This window comes from Mus musculus, chromosome X, assembly GCF_000001635.26.
Source record: "Mus musculus strain C57BL/6J chromosome X, GRCm38.p6 C57BL/6J".
Lineage (NCBI taxonomy): Eukaryota > Metazoa > Chordata > Mammalia > Rodentia > Muridae > Mus > Mus musculus.
In genome coordinates this window covers 106,432,053-106,447,987 of record NC_000086.7, presented here as the reverse complement: position 1 = coordinate 106,447,987, position 15,935 = coordinate 106,432,053, and the positions used below count along the sequence as shown (strand labels likewise).

General features: G+C 38.1%; 1 protein-coding gene across 7 annotated transcripts in view; it reads left to right on the top strand.

Moving 5' to 3' along the window:
- The window catches only part of Fndc3c1 (fibronectin type III domain containing 3C1), a 65,537-nt gene that overhangs the window by 37,590 nt on the left and 12,012 nt on the right, over positions 1-15,935 (top strand). For 6 of the 7 annotated variants that reach the window (XM_006528104.4, XM_006528106.3, XM_011247620.2 and 3 more), the window contains 16 exons: positions 346-616; positions 1,791-2,495; positions 3,349-3,404; positions 3,690-3,829; positions 5,328-5,387; positions 8,642-8,780; positions 9,315-9,368; positions 9,989-10,110; positions 10,196-10,370; positions 11,581-11,667; positions 12,900-13,038; positions 13,654-13,725; positions 14,362-14,480; positions 14,603-14,705; positions 15,124-15,230; positions 15,442-15,555. In XM_006528104.4, coding sequence (XP_006528167.1) covers positions 346-616; positions 1,791-2,495; positions 3,349-3,404; positions 3,690-3,829; positions 5,328-5,387; positions 8,642-8,780; positions 9,315-9,368; positions 9,989-10,110; positions 10,196-10,370; positions 11,581-11,667; positions 12,900-13,038; positions 13,654-13,725; positions 14,362-14,480; positions 14,603-14,705; positions 15,124-15,230; positions 15,442-15,555 — 2,463 coding nt within the window. The remainder of the gene's footprint in view (positions 1-345; positions 617-1,790; positions 2,496-3,348; positions 3,405-3,689; positions 3,830-5,327; positions 5,388-8,641; positions 8,781-9,314; positions 9,369-9,988; positions 10,111-10,195; positions 10,371-11,580; positions 11,668-12,899; positions 13,039-13,653; positions 13,726-14,361; positions 14,481-14,602; positions 14,706-15,123; positions 15,231-15,441; positions 15,556-15,935) is intronic. The other variant, XM_011247621.2, reaches the window with a different exon arrangement.

Below are 15,935 nucleotides of genomic sequence, written 5' to 3'. Positions count from 1 at the left end.
AGTTGGGAAGCCTTCAGAAAGTAAGGATCAGAAAGGACACTTTTAAATTATATGTTACACATTAAGGTTTTGAAATGTGTCAGAAATTACCTCGTTTTTAAAAGCTAGCTACAGCCAGGCATTCATCCTGGTATCTGGAGGCAGATCTGTGTGTCTGAAGTCAGCCTGGTTGACATAGAGTTCTAGAGACTTGATACCGATGGGGCGGGGGGAGAATGGTCTTACCTTCTTGATTATTGGTCGTGAATCTTTAGATTTCTAAATTAACAGCATGTGATATAACTCTAAAACATAATGATTTCTATGGATGTTAATAGGTACCTATAATTCTGTCTCCTCTTTTAGGTGGTGGAAGAAAATGGAATTCAAAAAATTGTCATTGTACCTCAGACACTTGACTACCATGTGCCCATGACTGCTCCTGTGCAGCAGCCCTTTGTAGCAGCACCATTGCTCACATACCCACAGGCCCCTCAACTTCTGTATTCTCCAGTTCAAGGGGAAATCCCAGTACCTTCTTACATACAAGAACCACAGCAGATCCCGCCACTGCCACTTCTACCCCCACTGCCACTGCTCCCACCAGCGGCAACATTTCTATTCCAGGAACATCTTGGTAGTCTATACTTTTCTTCTATTGAGATTTTATTTTTATTTGTGTAAAGTGATGGCCTGAATGTATGTCTGTACACCATGTGTGTAGAGTGCCTGTGGAGAACAGAAAGAAAAAGGGCATCAGATCCTCTGCAAATGAATTTACCTACAGTTGTTAGCTGCCATGTGGATGCTGGAAATTGAACCCAGATCCTCCAGAAGAGTACCCAGAGTTCTTAACCACTGAGCAACTTCTCCAACCCCAGCATATACTTTTTGTAAATGCAAAGCATTGTCATTGATTTGAGATAAAAAGAGAGATAAGCCATGACAGTAGACAAGAGAGTATCTGGGAACTGAGAAGATGATCAGTTAGTAGAGTGTTTTGCCTAGAATACACAGAGCCCTGAGTTTCGTTACCACATAAAACCAGATATGGTGGCAGATGCTTATGTCAGCATTCTCGATGTGGAAGCATGAGGATTCAAAATGCCATCCACAAGAGAAAGAGGAGGAAGAGGAGGAGGAGGGGAAGGGTAGAAGGAGGGGGAGGGAAAAGAAATAGGAGGGTAAGGGGGTAAATATGGACAAGTGCATGATATACTTCTATGAAAATGCTTTGTGGAAACACATCACTACTTACAATGAATATGTGCCAGTGTAAAAAGAAATTTTTACAAAAGTGGAAAATAAGAAGTATTTTCAGTTTGTTAAAAGTAAACAGACTTGGGCAGCTATTGAAGTGGAAAAAAGGAGACAATAGAAATATTTCCATGAATGATTGAATATCATATATATATATATATATATATATATATATATATATAGGATGATAATAGTTGGTAGGAAAATGCTTATAATGGATAAAGTTTATGACCTACATAAAATACTAATCTTGACTATTAATGCTATCTATTGGAAATATAAAAGCCAATGAAGGATGTCATCACATCCATAAGAGCTTAAGATTTTAAATTAAAGCCACTATCTATAAAAATACTGTATTTTCTCATTTTTCTGTACCTATCAGTATATCCTAAACACATATACATAAATAATGAATGTTTACATTGAAGGAAAGTAAAAAAGCTTTTAAAGTAAACCAAGATGTATCAGTGTTCTTTGCATAGTTAGCTAAAAGAACTTGAAAGAATATGATTACTACTGAACATTATCACATTTATTATCTCTCTTAGAAACCTATCCTCAAGGAAGAGTGAATCATAACCAATTTGATGAGAGGACTGTAAAGATTGGAGAATATTCAAAGAAGAAGATAAGAGATCGCCAACTTGGTGAACACAAGATCAACTCCACTTTTAGTGACACCACTTTGCTTCTCAACAAAGACATTGACATGCCTGCTCCTCCTGATAGTCTCTGTCCTTACACTGTGGATACTGCTCCAGGCACCAACACTGATAACAGTACTTCAGACACTTACTCTCTGAATACTGTCTTAAACACTTGCACTATTGACAGTGCTCCAAGAAACATGGCTGACAATATTCCAGACACTAACACTACTGACACAATCACTAGTTCTTCTGCTCATACCCCAAGCATTTCTACCTCAAATGCTACTTTTTGCTCTGACAACAATAACAATATTACAGACTCTTCCATAAGTAATTACAATCAAGTCACCTATGATGAAACTCACAAACCACCAGATGCTAAGAGTATTCCAAGCTGTACTTCCCAAAGTGCTAGCAACCCTTCTGTCTCTGAAAATGCTCATAACCCCTCCTCGATAAATGATGGCCTCAGACCTTCTGATGTTGCCAGCATTTCTGAAAATGATCATGAAGAGACAGAGGCTAACATGGGAGCTGGAGACAATAAGCAGATATTAGGTGAAAACCAAAAGAAGAGTCAGTCGTCAAATGCATCACTGAAAGGTAAACACAGGAACCCCATTCTGTTGCCAATGAGGGTACAAGCCAAATAATTTGGACTCACAGTGCATTTTAAATAAATTTCTATTATACATAATTATCTATTTATATGTGTATGTGAACGAGGGAGATCAGAGAGAAACTTATGGGAGTTTGATTTCTCCTTTCAAAGATGCAGGTCCTGGGTACAAACTCAGGGTATAGTGTTTGGTAGAAAGTACCCTTACTCTCGAGGTCACCTTGCCAGCCAATTCAAAATATTACAGTGCCATTCACCATTTTTGTTTCCCCTTTACATCCATTTTTTCTAATTTATTTTTAATGTATTATTAATTGATAAATAATATGTATAAACTTATAAAATGCAATGAGACATTTAGACACATTTATATATGGAGTATATAAATATAATGTGGAATTAGAAAACGACCTAACTAACATCAATCATCTCACTTATCGACTAGGATTGTTTTACTTTTCCTTTTCTTATCTGTCTTTTTGTTCAAACATATGAAAACGTATGTCCACTGTATTGAAATATACCTTATAATGACTAAGTAATCCTGCTGTTCAATAACTCCCCAAACCTATTCCTTCTATATGAATTTTATTTACTTTGATCAGCAATTCCACCCTACTCCTATTCCAAGATTATTGTGTTCCTTTCAACTTTACTAAATTCAACATACAAGTGAGATCATGACATTTAATACTTATGTTCACTGGGTTCTGATTCAAAATCTAAATTCGGTCATACTTGATTTCATAGTGATGATATACTTATAGTGTGATCTATCTCTTTTCTCTTGTTTTGGACAATGTATTATTTTATTTGAGTTTTTTTTCTTATTTTTAGAACACAATACAGAGGACAGAACACAACCAGGTTGTTTCAACATTGAAAAACCTGTGGTATGTAACAAAAGTGAAGATTCCATGCTCTTCCATGTTTTCCATCTAAACCCTCCAAAATCATTGCTATTTTTAAAGCATTTACTGTGTTGATATTTTCATACTCTTCTGCAGCAATGCAATAAGATCCAGTGTGGCATCATTAAAGATAGAAGTGGTGGCTAATTAGTTAATCATACTATTTAAGCACCTACTATGAGAATTGGAACTAGTATCAAACAAGTAAAGAATTAAAAGTAGAGATTATGGTATTTAAGTATACTGCTTGCATTTTCTTCATTTTAGGTTTCTAATATTCAAACCCGATCTGCTACTGTTTCATGGACTCGGAAGAGTAATGAAAAATATGATATTAATTCTTCTATGACACATGAATTGGCACTGTCCAGCAATGGTAAAAATGGAACCTATAAAAATATTTATACGTAAGTGTTTTTAATTATTTTGCATTATTTAATTCAACCATACAATATAAACGTATAGTCACTGTGTCCCAACTTGCACCTAGGCTGAATTCCTCATTTTCTCCTAAATTCTTTTTGACAGGAGTAGGTATCTAGTAGTAACTTACCAAGCCAATCCACATAGCTTATTAAAATCATGGTATGTATTCAAATATCTACTCATCAGCCAGGCAATGGTGGTAATCACCTTTAGTGCTAGCACTCAGGAGATAGAGGCAGGGTGATCTCTGAGTTAAAGGCCAGCCTGGACTACAGAGGGAGGGCCAGGAAAGCCAGGGCTACAATACAGAGAAACACTGTCTTGAAAAACCTAGATAGATAGAAGGATGGATGAATGGATTGATACAATTTTATTTTGCTAATTTTTCTTCTTATTCAGAGACTCGATATGAAATGTAAATTTATGTAAAGTTTTATTTCTTTGATAATTAATACTTAAACTTGTGCTATCTAATAATCTTAGCCAACAATCCTCTATGCTGTGTAGCAGAGATGGGGATATGCAAAATTGGCTTACATGGAAATCTTTCTCTGGTATGTCATGTATTTTATGAGCACCACTACCTTAAAAAGATAAACAAGTTAGCGTTCAGCATTGTGAGGAGAAGGAGGGTGAAGAGGAGGAGCTAGAGCAATAGGAGAAGACTGCCTATTTGCTTCCACCTCTGATTACCCTTTGCTTTTGAGAAGCCTTTGATTAAAAGTATCAATAACTTCCATTTTAGAGATTTCTTTTTAGGATCTAGAGCTAGAAGGAATTCCATGGTCTTTGCTCAGGAAGACATAGCTGTGGGAATATAATCCTCTGTTCATGTGACAGACAGGATTTCACCCAGGAAGTCCCTCTTAAACTGAATAAATGAATTGTGTGAGACATGCTGTTCTTCAAAGCATTTGGCATCTACGCTCTTTTAAATGAGCTACTTAAACCCAAATTGATACTATTTTGGATAAATATATACAGTGATAAAATGCAAATTGGCTTCTTTGAATGAGTAGTATCATTGTTGGAGTATGGTATAAATATATATTGAATGAAGGGACAAGACAAACTCAGAACTACCTGGTGGCTGCTTTACTGATGACTACATTCATTGTTCAGTTCCTTCAGCTTCCTCTTGGTGCAGGTGTGCAGATGAGTGAATTTTCAGGTGTGTATCCACACCCTCTGAACTTGAGCCTTAGAGAACTAGAGCAGTTCTGTGGTGTGTCCACCAGATGGTGAAAACCACATGCGTCCCAGATCATACCATCCCCCAAAACTTGATATGCTCCTCAATGGAGGCTGCAGGGTTCTAATAACATTATTTTGCTCTCATATAAAGTGGTTTAAAGTGATTGAAACTTTCAGAAGAATACAGGTTCTTTATAAGTTATTCATTAATTATGGGGCTAAAACAGTATACTTTGCTTTTAAATGTGTGTGAGATTCCATATAAAACAAAGTTTATCTTCACAGTGGTAATGGCGTTACTGTGGTCCTACATGATCTACAACCTTGCATGGTCTACTTTTTAAGGTAAAGGCTCTGTCCCACACAACCAACCACCAGCCTGTACCTAGCAGAGACTTCTTTTTTTATTATTATTTTTTATTATATGTATTTTCCTCAATTACATTTAGAATGCTATCCCAAAAATCCCCATACCCTCCCCCCCCACTTCCCTACCCACCATTCCCATTTTTTTTTTGGCCCTGGCGTTCCCCTGTACTGGGGCATATAATATTTGCGTGTCCAACGGGCCTCTCTTTCCAGTGATGGCCGATTAGGCCATCTTTTGATACATATGCAGCTAGAGTCAAGAGCTCTGGGGTACTGGTTAGTTCATAATGTTGTTGCATCTACAGGGTTGCAGATCTCTTTAGCTCCTTGGATACTTTCTTTAGCTCCTCCATTGGGGGCCCTGTAATCCATCCATTAGCTGACTGTGAGCATCCACTTATGTGTTTGCTAGGCCCAGGCCTAGTCTCACAAGAGACAGCTATATCAGGGTCCTTTCAGCCAAGGCTTGCTAGTGTATGCAATGGTGTCATCGTTTGGAGGCTAATTATGGGATGGATCCCTGGATATGGAAGTCTCTAGATGGTCCATCCTTTTGTCTCAGCTCCAAACTTTGTCTCTGTAACTCCTTCCACGGGTGATTGTTTCCAATTCTAAGAAGGGGCAAAGTGTCCACACTTTGGTCTTCGTTCTTCTTCAGTTTCATGTGTTTTGCAAATTGTATCTTACATCTCGGGTAAGTTTTTGGGGTAATATCCACTTATCAGAGAGTACGTATCATTTGAGTTCTTTTGTGATTGTGTTACCTCACTCAGGATGATGCTCTCCAGGTCCATCCATTTGCCTAGGAATTTCATAAATTCATTCTTTTTAATAGCTGAGTAGTACTCCACTGTGTAAATGTACCACATTTTTTTGTATCCATTCCTCTGTTGAGGGGCATCTGGGTTCTTTCCAGCGTCTGGCTATTTTTTTTTTTGAAACAAAACGAAGTTAATAGCTTTATTGACATTTGATCCTTTCTCTGGGGTACCTTAGTAGACAATCTTTAAGTTTTTTTTTAATTAGGTATTTCCCTCATTTACATTTTTAATGCTATCCCAAAGGAACCCCATACCCACCCCCCCAATCCCCTACCCACCCACTCCCCCTTTTTGGCCCTGGCATTCCCCTGTACTGGGGCATATAGAGTTTGCAAGTCCAATGGGCCTCTCTTTGCGGTGATGGCCGATTAGGCCATCTTTTGATACATATGCAGCTAAAGACAAGAGCTCCAGGGTACTGGTTAGTTCATATTGTTGTTCCACCTATAGGGTTGCAGTTCCCTTTAGCTCCTTGGGTAATTTCTCTAGCTCCTCCATTGGGGGCCGTGTGACCCATCCAATAGCTGACTGTGATCATCCACTTCTGTGTTTGCTAGGCCCTGGCATAGTCTCACAAGAGAGAGCTATATCTGGGTCCTTTCAGCAAAATCTTGCTAGTGTATGCAATGGTGTCAGCATTTGGAAGCTGATTATGGGATGGATCCCTGCATATGGCAATCACTAGATGGTCCATCCTTTCGTCACAGCTCCAAATTTTGTCTCTGTAACTCCTTCATTGGGTGTTTTGTTCCCATTTCTAAGAAGGGTAAAGTGTCCACACTTTGGTCTTCATTCTTCTTGAATTTCATGCGTTTGGCAAGTTGTATCTTATATCTTGGGTATCCTAAGTTTCTGGGCTAATATCCACTTATCAGTGAGTACATATTGTTCGAGTTCCTTTGTGATTGGGTTACTTCACTCAGGACGATACCCTCCAGGTCCATCCATTTGCCTAAGAATTTCATAAATTCATTTTTTAATAGCTAAGTAGTATTCCATTGTGTAAATGTACCATATTTTCTGTATCCATTCCTCTGTTGAGGGGCATCTGGGCTCTTTCCAGCTTCTGGCTATTATAAACAAGGCTGCTATGAACATAGTGGAGCATGTGTCCTTCTTACCGGTTGGGACATCTTCTGGATATATGCCCAGGAGAGGTATTGCTGGATCCTCCGGTAGTAGTATGTCCAATTTTCTGAGGAACCGCCAGACTGATTTCCAGAGTGGTTGTACAAGCTTGCAATCCCACCAACAATGGAGGAGTGTTCCTCTTTCTCCACATCCTCGCCAGCATCTGCTGTCACCTGAATTTTTGATCTTAGCCATTCTGACTGGTGTGAGGTGGAATCTCAGGGTTGTTTTGATTTGCATTTCTCTGATGATTAAGGATGCTGAACATTTTTTCAGATGCTTCTCAGCCATTCGGTATTCCTCAGGTGAGAATTCTTTGTTTAGCTCTGAGCCCCATTTTTAATGGGGTTATTTGATTTTCTGGAGTCCACCTTCTTGAGTTCTTTATACATATTGGATATTAGTCCCCTATCTGTTTTAGGATAGGTAAAGATCCTTTCCAATCTGTTGGTGGCCTTTTTGTCTTATTGACGGTGTCTTTTGCCTTGCAGAAGCTTTGCAGTTTCATGAGGTCCCATTTCTCAATTCTCGATCTTACAGCACAAGCCATTGCTGTTCTATTCAGGAATTTTTTCCCTGTGCCCATATCTTCGAGGCTTTTCCCCACTTTCTCCTCTATAAGTTTCAGTGTCTCTGGTTTTATGTGAAGTTCCTTGATCCACTTAGATTTGACCTTAGTACAAGGAGATAGGAATGGATCGATTTGCATTCTTCTACATGTTAACAACCAGTTGTGCCAGCACCATTTGTTGAAAATGCTGTCTTTCTTCCACTGGATGGTTTTAGCTCCCTTGTTGAAGATCTAGTGACCATAGGTGTGTGTGTGCATTTCTGGGTCTTCAATTCTATTCCATTGGTCTACTTGTCTGTCATTATACCAGTACCATGCAGTTTTTATCACAATTAGCAGAGACTTCTTAACCTATATATGTTTAGTACTTAGAATTGCTATAGGGAGTCTAGCAATTTGCTGGCAAATGTCCTTGAATACTCATAAAAGCAACCATAGTTTAAACTCATGAGGTTAGAAAAGAAAAAGGAAATAAAAATGATGAAAATACAAAGCAGGTGACTAGTTTGAGGGAATCGGGGAGCATGGGAAGTGAACAAAAGAGTTTTATGGGGCGGTAGGGAAATGGTCATATATGAGGATGCCATAATGAAAGTTGTTACTGTGTATACTCAACATGTGCTAACAAAAGAACAGCAAAGAATAGGTCTAGAAATACAAACTTGTAACTTGGGACCTGAATGCACCAATTTGTGTTCCCCTTTCAGAGTAACAACCATAAGAAATGCAGAACACAGAAGTGTGTCTGAAGTGGTTAGCTTCACAACACCAGGCTGTGAACCAGACCCTCCTCTTGCACCCACACTGATCAGCAGAACCAAGAACAGCCTGAGTTTACAATGGAAAGTAAGGATTTGACTGAAAAAAGAATCTCAATGTGATTTTCAAACACTGTCCTGTTTCCTGAATTTTAACCATAAATGAAGCATGGTTCATCTAAGTTATTTCTCCATCACATCTCTTCACAATGATCTTTCCGCTCAGTCTACAAGATCATGCCAAGTGACTTGAGAAATATCAATATACTTTGGATCATTAATAAAAAGCTAACTGCTCATTTCTAGCACTCATGTTTTGGTGTGAATCATCCCAGTTACCAATAACACTATGTCTTTGGTTCCTTAGGTGTCCATTTTAACTTCCTTCCTTTTATGCAGTCTGGAAACATGAGATATACAATCAGGGTGTGTCATGGAGACTGGAAAATGTGTGTTTTAAACTTAAATCCGAATTGCAATAAAAACAAATACACTACACAAATATTTGCAGTACAAATTCACCATTCTTTAAATGCATAAATGCATGCTCATGGTGTGTGTAGGTTACATATGTGGTACATAAAAATAAAACATCATAATTTTATCTTTCTAATGTTTTCAGGCTTCCAATGATAATGGATCCAAAATAAGCAGCTTTCTTTTGGAATGGGATGAGGTATGCTCATTTATTGTTAATAAGAGTTTTTTCATATAATGTAATCTAATTAATGTTTCCTTTCTTCCAACTCCAGATCCCTGCACCCCAACCCACCCCTATTCAAATCTACCTTTTCTTTTTCTCTTCAGAAAACATGGAAGAAAATCATAATACAATAAGATATGATTACAAACAAAGAAACCTAAATAGGACAAAACAAACTAATGAAAGAGAAGAGAGCCAAAGAAAAAGCACAGGGAACTTTTTATAATGTCAGGCAACACAAATTGTGTCACAAAAACACAAACACACACACACACACAAAATAAATAAAGAACTTCAGAATTACAATTGAGTTCGTTCTGTGTTGGTTAACCACTGCTGGATATAGGGTCCGCCCTCAACTGTGGTTTATACACCCAGTGAGACTCCATTGTTAGAAACTAACTTTTTTGCACATGGTTAACACTCTGGGTTACGGTCCAGTTCCCTTGCTCAGGGCTGGGATCCCAACTTGCTTAGACCTGGTACAAAGGAATTTTTTTTAAATCACCTGATTGGGAATGGTTAATGCTATGGTGAACATGTGTTAAGTGTGGTATTTTTCAATATGGTAATATTTTGTGTACATTGTCTAGGGTAAAGGTGAAGACTTCAAAAGTTGTTACAGTGGACGCCTGAAACAGCACAAGCTTTTTAAACTGAACCCTTCAACAAAGTATTCCTTCAGATTAGCTGCCAAAAATGACTTTGGCTGCAGGTACACTGAATTATTTGCACCACTGGAAAATCTATACTGCCACCAATCCTGAAATTAATGCTTACATGTCCACATATTCTTTTAGCAATTTCAGTGAAACCGCAGTCTTCTATACATCAGGAAAGACCCCTCCAGCACCACTGCCACCTAAGTTGAAAGAAGCAGGAATCTACAGTTTGTCTCTAGAGTGGTGTGCCCCAACAAACCCAAACCCAAATGACACTCTTACTTATGTGCTAGAGATGGAGGAAGCAAAATCTGTAAGTCTCCTTTTTTTTCTTTTTCCTTTTTTTTTTTACCATAAGCTTAACCTCATCTTTCAACAACATTTTACTTTTTATACTTATTTATCATTTGAAAAAAAATCAGCCTTGATTGAGTCCCTCTGTTCAGAATTGAAGCAATGCAGAGCCATTGTTGGGCAGGTCTGCATAGGCCTCCTTATCCCAAAACTAGCTGAATGCAAGAGCTCCACGCTCTACCCAGTGTCTATACATAGAAGCCTGTTAGCATCTTCAACTCCAAGCCTGTTCTAGGTGACTCTGTGGCCACACATACTTTTAAGTTCCTTCAAAGGAATTCTCAACCTGTGTCTTCTCTTCATCTAGTTTCCTCATGTGGGTTAGCAACTACTTCATTCATTACTGAACTTCCAAATCTGTGTACAAGAGATAGTCAATTTAAAAAGCAGCCATAGGGGTTGAAGTGATGGCTCAGCAGTTAAGACAACTTCCAGAGATCCTGAATTCAATGCCCAGTAACCATAGGGTGGCTCACAACCATCTGTAATGGCATCCAATTCCCTCTTCTGGTGTGTCTGAAGGCAATTATAGTGAACTCATATGAATAAAATAAATCTTTTTTTAAGAAGCAGCATAAGTTACTGTGTCCATGTTTCCAAAATTTAAATCAAGCAGATAACATTGAGATAAGTTCCGGTTTGTAACTAATAAGTACTTACATCCATTTGTGCTATCTTACTACATCTTGAAAAAATGAACTTTTGAAAAGAGAAATTATCTCCAAATTTTATTGAAAATAGATTTTTCTCTCTCAGAATATAACACAGCTGAACCAGTTTCCCCTCCTCCACTATCCCACTCCTCCAACCTACCCTCCCGCCCCCATACACACACCCCTTTCCATCAGAAAAGGGCAGGCCTCCCAGGTAAATCACCTGAACATGGCATATCAAATTGCAATAAGACTAGGCACAAACACTCCTATCAACCCTGGAGGAGGAACCCAACAAGAGGAAAAGGATCTCAAGAGCAGGCAAAAAGTCAGAGACAATGCCCAGTCCCACTGTTAGGAGTCTCACAGAACACCAAGCTAACTAACATCCTAACATAGATGCAGAGGACCTGATGCAGACCATTTTGAGATTCAAACCCATTCAGGTAGATAGAAAATTGAAGCTAAACCTTGAATCTAGTCTTTCTTCCTAAATTCATTTTTCTCCATTTTTAGGGATTAGGTTTTAAACCTAAATACAATGGAGAAGACCTCACCTGCACCATAAGAAATCTTCAAAGAAACACTATGTACAAGTTTCGGGTATGTGGCATGATTTATTTTTTTATTAGATATTTTCTTAATTTACATTTCAAATGCCATCCTGAAAGTTCCCTATAGCCTCCCCCCGCCATGCTCCCCTACCCAACCACTCCCACTTCTTGGTGTTGGCATTCCCTTGTACTGGAGCATATAAAGTTTGCAATACCAAGGGGCCTCTCTTCCCAATGATGACTAGGCCATCTTCTGATATGTATGCAGCTAGATACACGAGCTCTGGGGATACTGGTTAGTTCATATTCTTGTTCCACCTATAGGGTTGCAGACCCCTTCAGCTCCTTGGGTACTTTCTCTAGCTCCTCCATTGGGGGGTCCTGTGTTCCATCCTATAGATGACTGTGAGCATCCACTTCTGTATTTGCCAGGCACTAGCATAGCCTCACAAGAGAAAGCTGTATCAGGGTCCTGTCAGCAAAATCTTGCTGGCATATGCAATGTCTGGATTTGGTGGCTGATTATGGGATGGATCCTCAGGTGGGGTAGTCTTTGGATGGTCCATCCTCTTGTCTTAGCTCCAAACTTTGTCTCTGTAACTCCTTCCATGGGTATTTTATTCCCTATTCTAAGGAGAAATGAAGTATCCACATGTTGGTCTTCCTTCTTCTTGATTTTCTTGTATTTTGCAAATTGTATCTTGGGTATTCTAAGTTTCTGGGCTAATATCCACTTATCAGTGAGTGCATATCAAGTGACTTCGTTTGTGATTGGGTTGCCTCACTTGGGATGATATCCTCCAGATATATCCATTTACCCAAGAATTTCATAAATTCATTGTTTTTAATAGCTGAGTAGTACTCCATTGTGTATATGTACCACCTCCATTGCTGGTGGGATTGCAACCTTGTACAAACAATCTGGAAGTCAGTCTGGTGGTTCTTCAGAAAATTGGAAACAGTACTACTGGAAGATCCCGCAATACCTCTCCTGGGCATATACCCAGAAGATGATCCAACTGGTAATAAAGACACATGCTCCACTATGTTCATAGCAGCCTTATTTATAATAGCCAGAAGCTGGAAAAAACCCAGATGTCCCTCAACAGAGGAATGGATACAGAATATGTGGCATGATTTATAAGGTGGTATTATTTCTTGAAATGAAAATTTACTTGGCATTTGATTCTTGGAAATTTTCATGCAGCTGACTCTCTACATATTACTAAACTGCACATTAATTTTCAGTGATCAACAAGATATTCTCTTTCACTCAAACAGATTTTTGCCTACAATCTGGAAGGAAGGAGCAACCCCAGTGGAGAAGTAAAATATACTACTCGTCCAGCTAGGCCTGGATGCCCTAATAAACCATATGTAGTGGGAACGATCCATGCACACCAAGTGACAATTGGATGGGGTAATTAAGGCTTCTCTGTTGAAACTTTCCCCTCTCCATACTAGTATTTACTGCTCAGAAGAAATCTGCCTGCAATTTCACTAAGCAAAATATTCTCATTTGCATGTGAACCATTCTGCCTTATAAATGAGTTTAATGGTAAACCCTATATTTTTTATTTCTTATTGCTATCTTAACTACTCACAAGTCAACAAATTGTTGAACTTCATATGGATTTGTGAATAAGCTTCTTCCAAGTAAAATGTATTTATAGCCAACATAAGACCCTTAGTTAGAAGTTTGTGTGAAACATGAATGTCAGCTTAGCCAGAAGTTATATTTACAAAAATGTGTTACCTATAAACCAGGTAAATGATAATTATCCCATGTATACTTATTTAGTCTCTTCATAAAAAGTTTGAAATGCTATCTAAATGCTTGATGGCTGGTATCACTGTATATAGCTTGTATTATGTTTAGATTATATTAGTATAGAGATGTGACAATATAACAATGTGACACAATTATAATTTTCTGCAAAAAGTATAATTTATGAGATAAAATTTTAGTGGAAACTTGTGTATTTCAAAAACACACTTAAAAAAAGAATCACTTAAAATTTTTTTCTTCTTATAGACTTACCCAAAGACAACGGTGGAATGAACATCTCAAGTTACAGCCTAGAAGTTTGTGAAAATTCAGATAGTGGTAAGGCAACACAAACTTTAAAAGATTTTATTATGAAATAATCTTACACTGTTCCTCTGTAAAACTGGCTTCACCAAGTAGCAGTGTCTATTGTACACATAGTATCATTGCCAGAACCAGAAAATCTGGATTAATACACACCTATAAACCAAAACCTACAGCACACTTGGATTCCTTTGGATTTTAATAAGAGATTATTATTTTCTGGTCACGTACAGTTTGTGATTAATTCTACTGGGAATGAAATTATTTAACAACCATGAAAATATTATTGGATTGGGGATGGGGATATGGCTCAGATGTTAAGAGTACTGACTGCTTGCTCTCCCAGAGGTCATGTGTTCAATTCCCAACATACACATGGTTGCTCACAACCATCTGTAAAGGGGTCTGATAGCTACTTCTGGTGAGTCTGAAGAGAGCAAAAGTGTACTCGGGTACATCAAATGAATAAATAAATCTTTAAAACAACATTTTGGATCAAGTTATTTCCCAAAATAGTTGTCTGTTAACATACATATAATATGTAGATTGTATATATGTTTTATATCATGCATACATTAACTATTATGGTGGCCTATAAAATTTATACATAATTTACAAAGACATTGAACCAAATTTCTCTTCTTCCTTCAGCGAATCTCTGGAAAATAATCTACAGTGGTACTCGACAGGAATTTCTGTATGATGACCTCCAAGCAGCCACCACATATAAACTGAGAGTCTTTTGCACGTCACCTGCAGGCCAAAGCCGTGTAAGAAAACAGATAGGAAAAGTTCTCCAATTGAGAATTGAAATAAACTGTTATATTACTAAATGTTTTCTGAAGCTCATTTTGAATTTAGTATAGTAGTAAAATACTTTGTATTCTCTTAGCCTTCAGATGTATTGACAATTCAGACGCCTACTCTTCCTCCCGAGTCTTGCCGTTCACAGCCCTTACGTGGTAAAACCAAGAGCAAGGATGCCAACCTTCCTGGTAAGTAAGGCTTCCTTATGTGATTCACAATTGTCCCTAAACTTCCTGTCTTGTGACTTTTGCTTTGTGTGCATGTGTTAATGTTAGCAAGTACCATTTCCTTTTAGAACAGAATGGAATAAAGGTTAACAAACGAATCCTTGGGAATTGACAACCAACTTCTTAATGTCTAAGTCAAATTGAGAAGTTAATGGATACAATGAGCTTTGAGTATCTAAGCAAGTTTAAAGAGTTGTCCTAACTCACTGTACAGTATGTTGTATTATCTTAAAGAAACATCTCTAAAAACCAGGGACTTGTTGTGGAGCCAAATGATGCAGTGTGTGGTTAGTATTCACAACTCACAGGGTTACATCTCTACTACCAAGAAAAATTTGAGCAGGGAAGGGAAACTGAGTGCATTTTACATGTTTTGTAGACAATCGTTCTGTTAATGGGAAGCCGGAAGCACATGTGCGTGGCAAAAAAGCAAAAGGTCCTCATCAGGACAGAAAGGTGCACCCCAGCTCTGAAAAGAAATGTGCAGTAAGTAAACTAATTCCCGAAGAACCCATTCTTTCTGGATGAAAATATATAGCATGAGTTTAAAAGGTATACTATTCACATGATCCACTTGTACTTTGTTTCACTTTGAATGAATACATGTCTGCACTGTTCTTGTTGCCAAGGTGAGGAGTAACCATGCCTGCAAAGTCATGCATGTGTTTGTTTATTTGTATGTTTGTTTAATTTGTAGCTTGGATCTCAGTCAATGGAGTGTGGATCTGTACCAGCCCGGCACCCTCCTTCTCAGTGTGGTACACCTGTGCTAACCTGCAAGGGTCCAACCTGTGTTATTGTCAGTTGGGAAGTATGTTACCAATTCAACTTTTTATTCATTCTGCTGATACCCAAACATTTTACTAGTTTGGAGCACTTTTTGGAGAAAAAAATGAAATGAATCATAGATTAGAATTAGGATCCTACATCCCCCAGACCATGCTTTGTAGAACATACATACCTGGGACATAATACCACTGAAGTCATGAAGACAACAGAGCCAATACTCTGCTCTTCGGATCTCAATTATATATTTGGGAACCAAAATAAACCATGAATGGGTAACTAATTGAATTTTTGAAGCTAATGCCGGAGGCATTGAAGGTAGAGCAATTTATAAAAAGTTTAATTTTCTTTGGTGCTAAGGACTGAAGCCGGGACTTCATACATGCTAGGGAAGCACTCTACTTC